The following is a 15,702-nucleotide window of genomic DNA, read 5'->3' as shown; positions in this document are numbered from 1 at the left end:
ACATCCAAGTGTTTAATGCATCACAGGGTACCAGCCCAATTCTCTTTTTGCGCTATTCCAAACCCAGGTTCCAATGAGTGTTCTACTCCGACTTTATATCGAGCTAGATTTTTGTGTTATCAGGAGCTAACAAGGCATTAATAGCTCCAGCCCAGCCACAAGTAGCGAGGTTAAATAACAGAACTTCAATTCATTTTATCGACGAGACATCTAGCCAAGTCGACAGTCTTTACTGTATGCAAACTTTTCATAAGGAATTCGTGAACTGACAAAACCGACATCGGAAATGTCGGGGCAATAACAGTTGTCAAAAAAGAGAGAACAGCACAACAGCAGGGCATGGCTGTACAGAGTATTACCCTGGTTACAGACTGCGGCTAGTTCAATCCCAAATACTAAAACAGTAGCTGGTGGGGCACTAAAGTTGGGTTGACTGAACCTGGGATGACGAGGAGGAGGAGAAGAAAAAAAGTGAGCATTCCCACTTGCAGCTCAGCAATTCCTGTAGCAAAGGTTTGCATGGGTGAGCAATGGGCTGATATTGGAGCACCATGGCTGAATAGTCCGTCAGCACTCAATGTCCAAGCTTACACGAGATACTTGGTTGAGGTGCAACAGAGGTGGTCAGCACCTGTGAGTCTCAACCTAGAATGAGTTACAGGTGAAGAGAAAATGTAAAATATAACAAAAAGTAGCAGCTCCTGAGTTGAGTTTGATAAATAACATGTTCCCTTCAGATAGATTAGCACTGCTCACCAATTACCTGGAAAATTCCAAACCGTTCACTGCCTCATGAGGTCAACACCACATTCTAAAAGAGACTGAAGGCTAAATGAAAGAGAGGAAGTAAACACCATGCTCCAGCTCACAAATCAAACTGCAGTCCAGTGTTTCGACAAACACAGTCTACTGTGTATTTTAGGACATGTACTAAAAATACTCAGTTTTGTTTAAGTCAAGTCATGACCAGGCCACTTATGAGTCACAAAATTTGGCCTTACTGTTCTTTCCTCTGACCGGCAGTGTATTCACCCACCAACCCCAATCAAAATGCCATCAATGTTAGCATCACAGAAAAACTGTTTGCAGATCAACCAAGAAACCTGTTAAGGCAACAGTGCTGGTACTCTTTAAGTCAAGGCTTAGAGAAACGAAACAGTTACATTACTCTATTATTATACACTTTTCCCTCCCTGCTCCCGCCCCTTTTTACTTTTCAAAAGGGAATTGGATAAATACTTGGGAGAAAAAAATTACAGGACTATGAGGAAAGTGTGGTGGGATGGTGGGGGGGGGGTAAAGAGTGGGACTAAATGGATTGCTCTTCGAAAGAACTGGCGCGGACTCAATGAGGTGAATGGCCTCCTTCTGCGCTGTACTATTCTACGATTCCATATAATTGATCAGCTACTCCGATTGCAATACTGCACAGACTGGTCAGCTGAGTTTCCATGACATCATGGCCGTAACCATTAGTAGTACGTGACAGCACATTCTTGCTTGGGTTAATGGATAAAATGTCACGGCATTGAAACCACCAACCTTCCAACTTCATTGCCTTAAATTCTCAAACCAATACACGAAAGTGGCAATTTAGTGCTTTAAAAAAAGTGAATAATCAGATCATTCAAATCAAGAGCTATGTTGCATGATGATGCCTGTCTTTTATTTGTTTGACATCGAAGTAGCAACAAATTGAAGTAGAGTCCTTGCACTGAAACCACATTTCCACAATGTACCAACAGTCAAGAGCACACAACATAGAAACATACACAATATGTGCAGGACGAGGCCATTCGGCTCGTTGAGCCTGTTAAACCATTCAATAAGATCATGGCTGATCATTCACCTCAGTACCCCTTTCCTGCTTTCGCTCCATACCCCTTGGTCCCTTTAGTCGTAAGGGCCATATCTAACTCCCTCTTGAATATATCCAACGAACTGGCATCAAACAACTCTCTGCAGTCGGGAATTCCACAGGTTAACAACTCTCCGAATGAAGAAGTTTCACCTCATCTCAGTCCTAAATAGCTTACCCCTTATTCTTAGACTGTGTTCCCTGGTTCTGGACTTCCCCAACATCGAGAACATTCCCGTCAGAATTTTGTGGGTTTCTAAGAGATCCCCTCTCACCCTTCTAAACGCCAGTGAATGCAGGCCTGGTCGATCCAGTCTCTCCTCGTATGTCAGCCCAGCCATCCCGGGAATCAGTCTGGTGAACCTTCGCTGCACTCCCTCAATAGCAAGAACATCCTTCCTCAGATTAGGAGACCAAAATTGAACACACTATTCCAGGTGAGGCCTCACCAAGGCTCTGTACAACTGCAGTAAGACCTTCCTGCTCCTGTTCTCAAAACCCCTAGCTATGAAGGCCAACATACCATTGCCTTCACCGCCTGCTGTACCTGCATGCCAACTTTCAATGACTGATGTACCATGACACCCAGGTCTCGTTGCACCTCCCCTTTTCCTAATCTGCCGTCATTCAGATAATATTCTGCCTTCATGCTTTTGCCCCCAAAGCGGAGAACCTCACATTTATCCACATTATACTGCATCTGCCATACATTTGCCCACTCACCTAACCTGTCCAAGTCACCCTGCAGCCTCTTGGCGTCCTCCTCACAGCTCACATCGCCACCGAGCTTAGTGTCATCTGCAAACTTGGAGATATTACACTCAATTCCTTCATCTAATTCATCTCAGCTCATGGCTAATTAAAATAGGTTCTCAGACTCTTTATGGATTGCTAACTCAAACTCAAGTTATAATGCTAGATATCAGAAAGGTATAGAATTCAGACTTCTGTCTTACCCATACCAGAGTCCTTCTTTGTGCCATCAGATATTATTTCCACATGGTCACTATCCACATCATAGCTGAAGAAATCATTCAGATACGTCTTTGACCTCTGCCCACCAAATACGTAAAGGCACCGATTTTTCTGAAAGACAAAAATAGACAGAATTGTGTAAAGTTATTGTTGTGTATGCATGCCTGTTTACTGTGTGATGTCTGTAACACTGTTATGCAACACTGACTGTACCCTGACACTGTACACACCTTACCTGTACACCAGAGGGTGCTGCTGTTGGAGACCCAAGGAGCTCACAGCTTGGTGTCCTCACTCGAGGAGCTGCAAATAAAGGACTACAGGTCTACACAGTTTTAGTATCATACCCTACCTCGTGGAGTCATTTACTAAAGGTGTCTACGTACACTACAGTTATGTGTGAAAAAACCCACTTAGTGTATGTCCATCTCTTTCATGGGAGGGTATGAAGGTAAAGAGAGAGTCTATCTGCTTGGTAAGATCTGCAGAGACTTCTCGGATTTCTGCAAGTCCAATACGGCTCATCATTACTTGAAGTGGCTCTGAAATTGGCAGCAATTCAACCCAAGACGTGAAGAGGAACACACAACTAAGCACAAATGCCCATCCAAGTGGATATAAATCAAGCCCACCTCGACAGCTGCTTTCGCTGTGATACTGATTCAAATGTACACAGGATGCATTCTGTACAAATAATCCACCTTCAGTATTTCCACAAACTGAAGACCATGGTACCGATCTCAACGGTACTGAGGAGAGTGAAACTGGCATCTTCCTACTTCAGCTCCTCTTCTTCCCAAATCCAATTTACAAGCAAACATTTTCAGTGCAGAAATGTCACCATATCCCGTAAAAAGGAAACATCATTCACCTCTCAAAAGTCAAAAGCAATACGGAGAATTATAAAAACAATTTCTCATTAATCCCTGGCTGCTAAGAATGACTCTACCTGACAGTGTGTGGCAGCTGGAGTCTAAATTAATCCAGGTGTTCTTTGCATTTGTGCAACTTCAACTGTGCGGTTAATTTAACTCCCTCAGTCTGGCATAGCAGCTTCTCCAACTCTGCACACTCGGTGATTAAACAAGGCCAGTCAAAACAGGGGAGTCCAGCAGCTCTTGGGTAACACCACTGATGTTCCACAGTATTGTGTTCAAAATATCAGCAGCCCATCTACTAACTCGCACCATCATCCATCACCCCTGTGCTTTCTGACCTACATTGGCTTCCAGTTAAACAACGCCTCGATTTCAAAATTCTCATCCTTGTTTACAAATCACTCCGTGGCCTTGCCCTCCCTCTCGCTCTAATCTTGTTCAGCCTCACAACCCCACCAGGTGTCCGCGCTCCTCAAATTCTGGCCTCTTGAGCATCCCTCATTATAACTGCGCAACCATCAGTGGCCGTGCCTTCAGCTGTTTGGGCCCGAAGCTTTTGATCACCTGCATTCATTTCTTCTTGTGGCTCGGTCTCAAATTTATCTGTTTTGTCTTGCAACACTCTTGTGAAGCGCCTTGGGACATTTTACTACATTAAATGCACTATATAAATAAATAAAGTTATCAGTCTTCAACACTCGAGCTTAATTAGCCTTCCCAGGCTGGAGTTCGACGAATAGTTTGCCGGCCCACAAGTTTGCCTGCCCTGCAACAGTGCTGTCGCAGCCAGTGAGCATGTGTGCCGAAAAGCCCCTGCCCTTTCCTCCACGATCCATGCTGTTGCATCTTGACCTCACTTTTGCATCAAGATCAGAAAGTGAAGAACGGATCCAAAAAGGCCATTTTATTTTAACATTTGCTCTCAGGATCGGAGCTGCATTTATTACTTAACCCCAGCTGGAGGTTGGCTTTCTCCTTGAACAGTAAAGTCCTTGTGCTGATGGTGTTGCCACAACACCATTAAGTCATGAATTCCAGGATCTTGACCCAACGATGATGATAAAATGGCCTCTTCTGCCCTCTCAGATGGACGTAAAAGACCCCATGGCACTATTTCGAAGAACAACAAGTGTCCTGGTGTCCCCGGTGTCCTGGCCAATATTTATCCCTCAATCAACATACCAAAAACAAATTATCTGCTCTATCACATTGCTGTCTGTGGGAGCTTGCTGTGCGCAAATTGGCTGCCGCGTTTCCTACATTACAACAGTGACTACACTCCAAAAGTACTGCATTAGCTGTAAAGCATGATATATGTCTGGTGGTTGTGAAAAGCGCGATATAAATGCAAGTCTTTCTTTCTTTTATATGTCCACGTGTGACTTATGTGCACACTTGCGTGTGCGAGCGGAACCTGGAAGTGATGGCGTCCCCAGTACATTGCTGCTCTTATCCTTCTTGGTGCTGGAGGTCGCGGAGGAGAGCGGTGCTGTCGCAGCAAGCTCAGTAACTCGCTGCAGTGCATGCGGTAGATCGTACAGACTGCAGCCACAGTGCCTCGGTGGTGGATGTGGAGCTCAGTGACAGGGGCATCAATTAAGCACACTGCTGGGTCTCGATTGTGCTGAACTGCTGGAGTCTTGCTGCAGCTACCCACCGCCCGGTGAGTATTCCATCATGTTACAGACTCGAGCTTGTCGAGAGATAGCGAGTAGTTAAGTGGTGAGCCAGTCATTGCAGAGAACCCTGTTCTTCTACTTGTAGTGTTGATATGGCTGGTTCAATTAAGCTTCTTGTCAGTGGTAATGCCCAAGACATTGACAGTGGGAAACTTGATTCTCGTGGCAGCATTGAAGTTTGGTGGAGTTGATTGGGACTTTTCAAGTTGGAAATAGTTATTACTTAGGACTTGTGTGGCGTGAATGTTACCTGCACTTATTGTCCAGGTCCTGCTCTGTTATTGGAGTTGCGAATGGGGCTGAAACCTGTACAATTGTCAGCAAAGAGCCCCACTCCTGACCGAATAACAGAGGAAGCGTAATTGATGAAGCAGCTGAAGATGGTTGGGCCAAGCATGTTGTCCCGACGATCTCCAACAATGATAGCCTGAGCTACGATGATTGGCCTCCGAAACCGCAATCATCTTCTACATCATCCTTTTATCAAAACCTACTGTCGCGAGATCACACGGAGGCCTCGAAGCTGCTTGCATTCCGCAGCATCCTCAGTATTAATGAAAGTTGTTTATTTCCTTACCTCTCTCTGTTGCAATGCAAAAAGGAAACAGAGAACTTCCATACAGCAACAATGAGGAAGAAAAATTACTATCTAACTGGGTTGGGTGGCATCAAGAGAAAGCGAGCGGATGCGAACATATTAGACAGAAATTGAAAGTCGAGAAAATCAGGGAGCTGGCTTGTTTGTCAAATGTCAAAACTATCATATTATACACGGTCAATAAAATGTTGGAATGGCTAGTCAAATATCTCAGATTTCTCCATACTTCACAGCCCACATTCTGCTCTTCGTACACACATGCATAAAAGTAGTTGACAAACTAGAGTGAAAAAGCCAATTACCGTCTGCCATTTTCACACAGTTACAGGATTTATTCATGACAAGAGACTATATTTTTAATCACAGGCCAGGAATTATTCATAAAAAAGGAGTAAGTTGCACAACAACATCCAATGATCTGACAATCTGACAACAAGATGCCCAAATGAAGAGGTCTTCCTTCCTTTTGAAGACATTACTGTAAACCACTATAACAAACAGCAAGGCCACCCAAATTTTTGACAAGACATTAATTTATACTGCAGCTGGCCTCTGATCAGTGCATGATAAAATGTCACTGCAAACCAAATGCTCAACACAGATGGTCCCTGTTTACACTGACATCGCTGGGGAATTAAAAATATAAAAATTCCTGTGACACTGCAATTCAACAGATTTTGAATTGCCTGCGACCTTCCTAGACTTGCAACACCAAAAAGGATGCATCCAAAAGTCATCTCATGAGTTACAAAAGTTTCCCCAAAAAAGACAAAGATAGTCAATCCTATCCTGATGTTTGGCTGTGCAATACAGTGAAACCTTCATGGTTATTGCCTTTAAAGCTATTTTTAAATGGATTCGAAAAGCACTGCAATGTTCCAGGTGATAACCAAGAGAAACAAACCATGTGGGGTCACTTGGATCTTCCGACTTCAAGTGCATTTAAGGCAATATTACAATCTCAGGACGTTCAACAAACCATACCTTGTCCGAACCCCCTCAACTGGCAGATCTACATTAAGCGTATTATGCTTATGTTCCATTGACTAGTGTCAGCTTGGCTCAGTTAGTCACATTCTCATGAGTCAGAATGTTATGGGTTTGAGCCCTATATCAAGTGTTTGAGCTCATGATCGAAACTGGTACTCCACTGCAGTTCTAAGGGAGTGGCATCCTTCAAATGAAATGCAAACAGTGAAGTGTTGTCTGCCTGTTCCAGTGGAAATCCAGTGACCACAGACTCTCTAATTACCATGGGAACCGCTCTCCAGCCTCCACACTAAATGGACATGGCCCTCCGGCCCTGTAATACTGAACTATTTTCCAGCATTAATGCAATTCTCAGACTACTGTCTGAGCTCATCTCCAATCATATCCAAGACCCTCCTACTACAAACTACTTCAGTGCCTTCTCCGAGCTCAACCATCCTTGGCACCTTTCCTGAAAGATGTGTGTCACATACCAGCCTCCCACGACCACTTCAATCGCAGAATTCTCCTCCTTTCGATCTACTCTCGCCGCACAGACAGATTTCTCTTTAGTGACTTGAACCTCCAGCTTAATATGCCCTCTCCCATCAACGCTGATGTACTTGCCCCATTCACCTCTCTAAGCTCAACTTGCCAGTGATTAGCCCATCAACATACACGCCATTCTCTTGTTATCACACAATTGTTTGAGATATTGAGGTCTCCATCACCGACATGATTCTCTGCTCACTTCCTTATCCCTCATCTCCTTGATCTTGTGCACAATCCAAGCACCTACACTCTAGCTTTCCATCTCTGGAAAATCTACCCACAACCTGAGAGGACAACACCCCACTTTTGTCCATCACCTCCTTGACTGCCTCGGCTACTCATCTGACAACAGATCCCAGTCAGCCTCACACCACCACCACTTTCCTTACAAAACCAAAACCAAAACCTGTGATCTCATTAAAAGGTACCTGGTAGGCATCCATCTTGACTATCCTTCTGCTTCCTCTTTGTGGGATATTCAATCAGGCTTCTGCCTCACCCACAACACACAGATCATACCGGCCAATGTCATCAACATCCTGTGCAACTGCAACCATATCCTCAACTTCTCCACTGTCTTCAACACCATTAACCACTCCACTCCACTCTCCTCTACCGTCTGCCTCTGTGGTACTGCTCTCTCCTAGTTCCATCTTCCCTGTTGCATAGCTGACATCACTTCAAATGGGTACCCCTCCCATGCCTGCACGGGGATTTCCTGGGCAATATTCCTTCCTCAGTCACGGACCACCAAAAACAGATTAATCACCTTATTGCTGTTTGTGGGGTCTTACTCTCAGCAAAACTGATGTTGCAATTATCTGCATAACAGTCATCACTGTTGTAAAAGGAAATCAGTGATTGTGAAACACAGATATTTCAGCTGTTAAACAGCGGTGTTGAAATAGTGCTTTTTCAGTGGAAGATCCTCAAAAACCTGAAGTGTCCCATATTTAATTAAAATGAAATAAAAATCTCCATCACAGGCTTGAGAGGGGGTGTTAGAATACTTACAGTATGAAAGAGCATGCAGTGCCCAATCCTAGATTGCACATCTTCTGGTCCGGCATTGCAAGAGTCTTCACGAAGTAGCTTCCACGTGTTAGACAGACAATGGTAAGCAAAAAGTCCACTGAACTGTGGTTCATTAGCTCGGGTGTCATCAACATTTCCATTGCAAGTTAATATCCTCCCGCCAAACGTGTAAATCATGTGTTTTTCAGAATCCATACACATCTGTGAAAAAGAAATCATTTGGTAACAGATTTATTGGAATGAAATAAAAAATTAAATCAACTGTATGTTAATTTAATCCTGCCCCCGCAAAACTAACTTTGGAAGAGCAGATCAGTTTAATTCTTCAAAGGAGAGAAGAAAAAGAAACATGTCATCTTGCCCCATCACAAGCATGTATCCCTGATCAAGGATGAAGTGGCATTAGTAGTAGTCATTAATAATCTCCATCTGGCCATTCTTTCAGATGAAGAAACTGGAAAAATCTGAAGAAAACCCTCAAAACAGCAGATTTTTCAAATACTCAAATGAAATTTAAATTTTGACATCGACAATGAGCACAAACCAACCATTCCTTGTAAACTGCATTTCAAGACCCCAGTGTGTCATACCTGATGATCAAACACCAACTTTGGTCCACCGTCAGTAGCTGTATCTTCACTTAACAATGTCCATTTATTTGTGTCAATGTCATAACGATAGAAGTCACTCTTCAGAGACTTGCTATTCCTCACTGAAGAATCTAAGTAACGACCCAGTGTGTATATTTGTCTCCGTGTTGTGTCAATGCACATCTTGTGGCAAGACCTAGCACTTGGCCCACTCTGGAAAGAAAAGTGAAAGGAAGGGATGACCAGTTAAAGATAGAGAACTTTGAAATGCTGTTTAAAATACAAGATTGAGCAAGAGTGCACAAGGCATCATCTTGCATACCGGCTGAACATAGTGGCCTCAATATTTCAACTAACAGGTTGAAAATTTATTCAGAGCAAGCTCTATAAAATATAATTGCAATTGAACCTACTTCTTCCAATGAATACGAATCACCACAAAACACTGTTTGGAGAGAAATATTTCTGACACTCCCAAAAAGAAATGGATGAACAGTTGCAATTACAGTCTCCTACTTTGTGATGACCCGAGCACTGATCCTTCACTGCTCAACCCACAAACAAAATATATTCCCATGGCCAAAATAACCTAGTGGCTTCAAGCCTCTTTAAAAAAAAATGCACAGCAACATTCGCGCCACACAAGTGCCAGACAATGACCATCTCCAACAAGAAAGTGTCGAACCACCTTGGAGGAATTGGACGATAGTAATGCCATTCAATGCCATGGGGAGGTGATTTGACTCTTTCTTGTTGGAGATGGTCATTGCCTGGCACTTGTGTGGCCACAAAGTTACTTGCCACTTATCAGCCCAAGCTTGAATGTTGTCCAGGTCTTGCTGCATGCGGAAACAGACTGCTTCATTATCTGAGGAGTTGCGAATGGAACTGAACAGTGATTTGATACGAGTTTTTATTCTGGATTTATTTTATTAACTGAATTTAAATTCCCCAGCTGTCGTAGTGGGATTTGAACTCATATCTCCAGATTAGTCTAGCTTCCAGATTACTATTCCAGTAACATAACCACCATGGTAGCATATCCCCGTTGTTCAATGTTTTGAATATTTTAAATTAAATAATTGTTTTTCCTGGTCAGTTCATTGCTAAACGTTTACCAGTATTCTTGTTTCAACATGCAATCCATTAGTCATGTTCAATTTCTTGTAATAAAATGGAGGAGGGAATAGTCAGATAGCCATCTTGTTACCAGTTTGAAGCCAAGAATATCAGCCAACGTTTGATGCTGACTAATCGCACCTACTCCTTTTGGAGAAATGGGAATACTTTGCTCCTTGCATCAAGCCTCTCATTTTCAGCAAGTTTAGGACGAAGAATCTTGCACTGGTAAAAAATGATCACAAAAGATGCAGATCCTGTGGCTTTATACAACACAGGACATGATGACCACGTATGGCACCAGTTATCTGCAACACTATGTGCATGCCAAGCAAGTGGTTCCTCCAGAAGCTATCAAACCAAGCTATAATCTGTGACGATACAGCATGAAGAAAGTTGCAAACCGAGTTCATGTAAAAAAAAATTGGGGAATATTTTTGCACACGCTTCAGGATAAAGTCATTAGCATGTTCTGAATCTGTGGACAATCTCAAAATTTTTGAATTCATTACAATTAAAAGCAGATTATTTGGTCATTATCACATTGCTGTTCGTGGGAGTTTGCTGTGCACAAACTGGCTGCCGTGTTTCCTACATTACAATAGTGATTACACTTCAAAAAGTACTTAATTGGCTGTAAAGCGCTTTTGGACATCCAGTGGTGCTGAAAGGAGCTATATAAATGCAAGTCTCGAAGTGTTAGCTTAACTCTGTTGGCAGCAATCTTGCCTCAGAGGGTTCAGATATCAAGCCCCACTCAGGGGCTTCACAATGTAGCCTGGATATCCGGAGAATTGCTGCATTGTCGAGAACATGGCAACTAGAAGATTTCTGTGGCTGTACAGTTAGGCGCTAGAAGCTGTAATGGGAAGACAGCAGAGTGGTACAATGGAAGGATGAAATCACAGGCTTTGAAATGCCTCTCACATCCAAACCCTGTAAAACTTGTGAATTAACCTGAAGAATGTGTCTTAAAATTGCAAGTCCTTGTGTGGTTCAAGTGTGGTTCACGCTGAAGCAGCAAGAATCTACCAAGTTTAAGATTAACCTACAGCTCGGTGAACAATATGGGAGAAGCAAGGCCGATGATTACACTGACAGAACAAATCGAATCCTATTTTTATTTCATGAGACACTAGGATTTGAGATTCGGTGCTACAATTTCACTTATTTTTCTGTGAACATCATGAATTAGTGGCCTTGGTCATGAACCAGGTTTATGAAGATCATGGAGGTAATTGCTTCATACTGTCCAGAAACTAAAGTGGAGAAAAGCACCTGCTGACTCACTCTCTTCCAATTCATTTGAATGTACACTTTTCAAGTGCATCGACACCAAGTACTATGATTGAGATCATAACCCATTCCAAATCAAATATTAAAACCGTGAAATTTCAAAACAGTTCGCTGTCTCAGTTAAGATTCTCCACATCAATCAACTGGGGACTCAACAAAATGTAAATCCACCTCATAGCCCCAGTCAAAAACTTTGCAGTTGCAAAATGAACTACAAAGCTACTTTGAATCTCAGAGCAGTCAGTTCAACAGGAGAAAGTAATACGTTCAGCTTTAATAAATCAAATTATACTTTTTGCATAAAATATACTAACGGTTACATTTGGACCTAGGGAATAAAGAAACTTCTTTACCCAAAGAGTGGTGAGAATGTGGAACTCGATACCACAGGGAGTGGTTGAAGCGAATAGTATAGATGCATTTAAGGAGAGGCTAGACAAGCATATGAGGGAGAAGGGAATAGAGTGTAATGCTGATAGATTTAGATGAGGAAAGATGGGAGAAGGCTCGAGTGGAACATAAACGCTGGCATGGACTGGTTGGGCCGAATGGCCTGTTTCTGTGCTGTATATCTGATGTAATCCTATGTAAAAAGGCTACAGAGGGTGGAAGATGTGAGGTAGGTTATGAGTGCAGTGGAATACTCGTGTCTGGAGGCAACAGAAGCATGGATGATGGTTTCAGCAGCAGATGGGCTGAGGCAGGATAAATATTGCCAAGGACACAGAGAACTCCCCAGCTTCTCTTCAAATATTCCCAGGGGATCTGCCTGAGGAGGCAAACAGGGCCTCGATTTAACACCTCATCTTAAAGACAACACCACCAAAAATACAGCACTCCCACAGTGCTCCAGTGAAGTGTTCGTCGAGATTGGGGCCCAAACAACATCTACATTGGGGATTTGATGCTCCAATTCTGACTTCAGTGGCAGCAGATAAAACTACAGGCCAACAATTTCTTCGCCATAATGAAACCAACATCAAGGATCCACGTACGGCACTCTCTAAATGCACCAATATTTTCACGTACCAGGTTAGCAAGTGGTGTTCAGAGAAACTATCAAGCCAAAGTACATCAGAGAAGAATTTTAAAGTTTGTGCAAAATATATTAAAACGATAAAGACTAATTTATGAAAATATTGCATGTTTTGCTCTGAAAAATATACTGCGTAGATAATTTAAATATATTTGTTTTTCTTAAAAGGAACAATTCATTCCATTACTTCAGAAGAGGCTAATAATAGCAAACCCTAGGATAGCACGCAAGTCTGCTCAACATGTGTATAAGTGCGAGTAAAATTTTTATATCAACATTCAACCTTTGAGGCAAACGTGTCTTTATACAGTTGAATGAGTTGTAGAATAACTTGCAGCTAGGAATTATTTCCACATAAGATGCCAGGATCAAATCAACTTTAAAAAACTAAACGGCAAAAAAGAGACAGTGAATTGCAATTTAACCAATTAGAAAAAAAGATTTTTGTGCGTAATCTGACCCGAATAGTATCGGAGACGTCTACATATGGCCATGATCTGATGCGTTAATGATGCACGTGTCTTGTGCAGCAAAAGTTTGCATGTGGAATCATCTTACAGACTGCAGGTGCATGTCATATATCCTCTATTTATATCTACAAAGTGCAAACGCAATAGCTATAGCACCAGTGAAAAATGTATACTTCCGCTCATTACTGGTACCAATAAGTTGCTGGGTGTAAGGAGGGAGCCTTTCTTGAATGTTGCAATGCTTTAAATTTGCTTAAACGGCCCCTCGTCAGGAACAGACCTGTAACTACACGTAGTTACTTACCGTTCATAGGATATAGCTCAACTTGCTCATCAGATGTAACCAAATTTAAGTGAATGTCGAAATGGCACTCTTGGGTGTTTTTCCACGTTTCAAAATTAATAGCATGACAATGTTGCATCCCCACCACTGCACTTGACTGAAATTCTAGCAGCAACACTTGGCTAAATTTATAGCCGTTGGTCTTTTATATTCAAAGGGATCTTGGTGCACAGGAATTTATTTTTATTTTTGGCACTCAGCTTTCACCACAGAGGGGTCAGTAGACAGCTGCAGGGTAAAGCGCCTCTCATCTCATTTCAATACCAGCCTCAAAATTGTACTGTACCAAGTCAACTTTTCCATTTCACACACCAGCCATCCTTATGTTGTTCGAGACAGTCAATTTTAGTGCTAAATTGTGGAAAGTTTCTGTTGCGGAGCTGCATGAAAGACTTGCATTTATACAGTGCCATTCACAGCCACAAGTCATCCCAAAGCACTTCAAAAATACTTAATTGGCTGTGAAGTGCAGTCACCGTTGTAACGTTGGAAACACGGCAGCCAATTTACGCACAGCAAGGTCCTACAAATAGCAATGTGATATTGGCCAGATAATCTGTTTTTACTAATATTGGTCGAGAGATAAATATTGGCCAGAACTAGGAAGTGAATGGAGATTGCCCAAGCTAATTTCACAAACTCCTCGAGTGAGCAAAGAGGAGTTGGATGTGTGGCAGGTGTGGGGGCAAGACAGCTCACTGCTTTCCAATTTGGCCAATTTGGAAGCAGGCTAAGTGTTTTACTTGCATTCAGCCCTCGTAACATTCTTGTGCAAAAGAATCATGCAGGCAATTCGCTGTTAATGTTTTACAGAATCACAAAGATAGACCTGTACTTACAAAGAACATAGTGAAACAAGGTCATTTGTGGCCAGCATGATTGGTTTGATTCGTTGCTACGACGGGGTTATCATATTCACAGGCAGGTAGACTGCTATTTGAAAAAGACGTGAAGGGGAGCGAAGAGAAGAAACCAAATCAGTGCAGTTTACACAATGTTATCTGTGTTGCTTTACAGCCCATTGTAGAAGTAGAGAGAGAATTTAATGAGGGAAGGGAAAGGGAAGAATGGAGGAAGACTTCAAGTTATTAAAAACACAGCAGCCTCAGAATGATTTAGGTCAAGTACTGTTTGTGCTATATTACAGCTCTGTCTATTGGAGTCCTAAAACCATCAAAAGTTGAACTTCAGATGACTACAAACGAAATATTACATTTCAGCAAATTAACTTATGTGCTGTACTCAACACAAGAAAGCTGCATTGGAATAATCCAAATTGACCTATGATGAATGACAGTAGTTTTAAAGAGACTATGAACAATTAAATAAAGACAACATGATTGATATACATCCTTTACTCGGAATTTCACACAAATCAGCTGCAGACTACACCCCAAAAAGGTGCAATTATGTCGTCAGTCACTAATACTCTTCAAATGGAAAAGCAGATTGAAAATAATGATCAAACAACACCACTCATACAATTATTTTTAACCAAGTTTCTTGGCCAACAATTATTGCTTCATCAACATCTCAAACAGGTTATATGGTCATGATCCGGCTGCTACTTGTGGGAGCTTGCTGTGCGCAGATTGGCTGCCACGTTTCCGACATTACAACAGTGTCTGCACTTCAAAAGTATTTCATTAACTGCAAAGCACTTTGGGATGGCCTAAGGATATGAAAAGCACTGTATAAATACCAGTTTTTTCATTAATCTTGTGTATGAATTCTAATTTATGTAGGAACTATGAATGAATGATAACTGGCATTTTTTGTCCCAATTTGCCAACATCTGAAACAGTTATTGGCAGATTTAGGCCTGATGGTGGTGCCCAAGCATTATAAACAATACCAGTTAAATTGAGGAGCTGCAGCTTCCCCTGATGATTTTTGTGGGTAATCGATATCGTGAGATGATGATGCCTTCCTTCTGATTTGAGATGGTCACGTACCACAGCACACAATCCCTCATAGTCTTTGTCCGTTGGACTTGCAGACGAGAGAAGATTCTTTATGAGTCCATAGATTTTCAGACCGCAAACCGTGAGGAAGATCGCCCCACGGCTAACTGTGTCAGTGGGTTCCTCTATTTTGTTGGCCACGATGTACTGGTCCGGGCGAGCTACAAAATCTGCCCAGTCCTTTCCCTCCATGAATCTCTCCAGAATTTCAATTGTGCTCATTTTTGCATGCAAAGGTTCTTAAGTTATCTCGTCACCAAATATCATGCATGTAATAACTCGATAGACTAAATACTGTAAACTAACACAGGTACAAACCTGGCTCTGCTTTATTAGGGCC

General features: G+C 42.2%; 1 protein-coding gene across 3 annotated transcripts in view; it reads right to left on the bottom strand.

Moving 5' to 3' along the window:
* Positions 1-15,702, bottom strand: part of mkln1 (muskelin 1, intracellular mediator containing kelch motifs) — a 156,108-nt gene that overhangs the window by 62,317 nt on the left and 78,089 nt on the right. For 2 of the 3 annotated variants that reach the window (XM_070897182.1, XM_070897185.1), the window contains exons 10-12: positions 9,135-9,347; positions 8,524-8,745; positions 2,815-2,944 (exon numbers count right to left, since the gene is read on the bottom strand). In XM_070897182.1, the coding sequence (XP_070753283.1) occupies positions 2,815-2,944; positions 8,524-8,745; positions 9,135-9,347 (565 nt within the window). The remainder of the gene's footprint in view (positions 1-2,814; positions 2,945-8,523; positions 8,746-9,134; positions 9,348-15,702) is intronic. The other variant, XM_070897183.1, reaches the window with a different exon arrangement.

The sequence above is a fragment of the Pristiophorus japonicus genome, chromosome 13, assembly GCF_044704955.1.
Source record: "Pristiophorus japonicus isolate sPriJap1 chromosome 13, sPriJap1.hap1, whole genome shotgun sequence".
NCBI classification, from domain to species: Eukaryota; Metazoa; Chordata; class Chondrichthyes; family Pristiophoridae; genus Pristiophorus; species Pristiophorus japonicus.
Note: the sequence above shows the minus strand (reverse complement) of the source record. Positions and strands in the feature narration are given on the sequence as shown.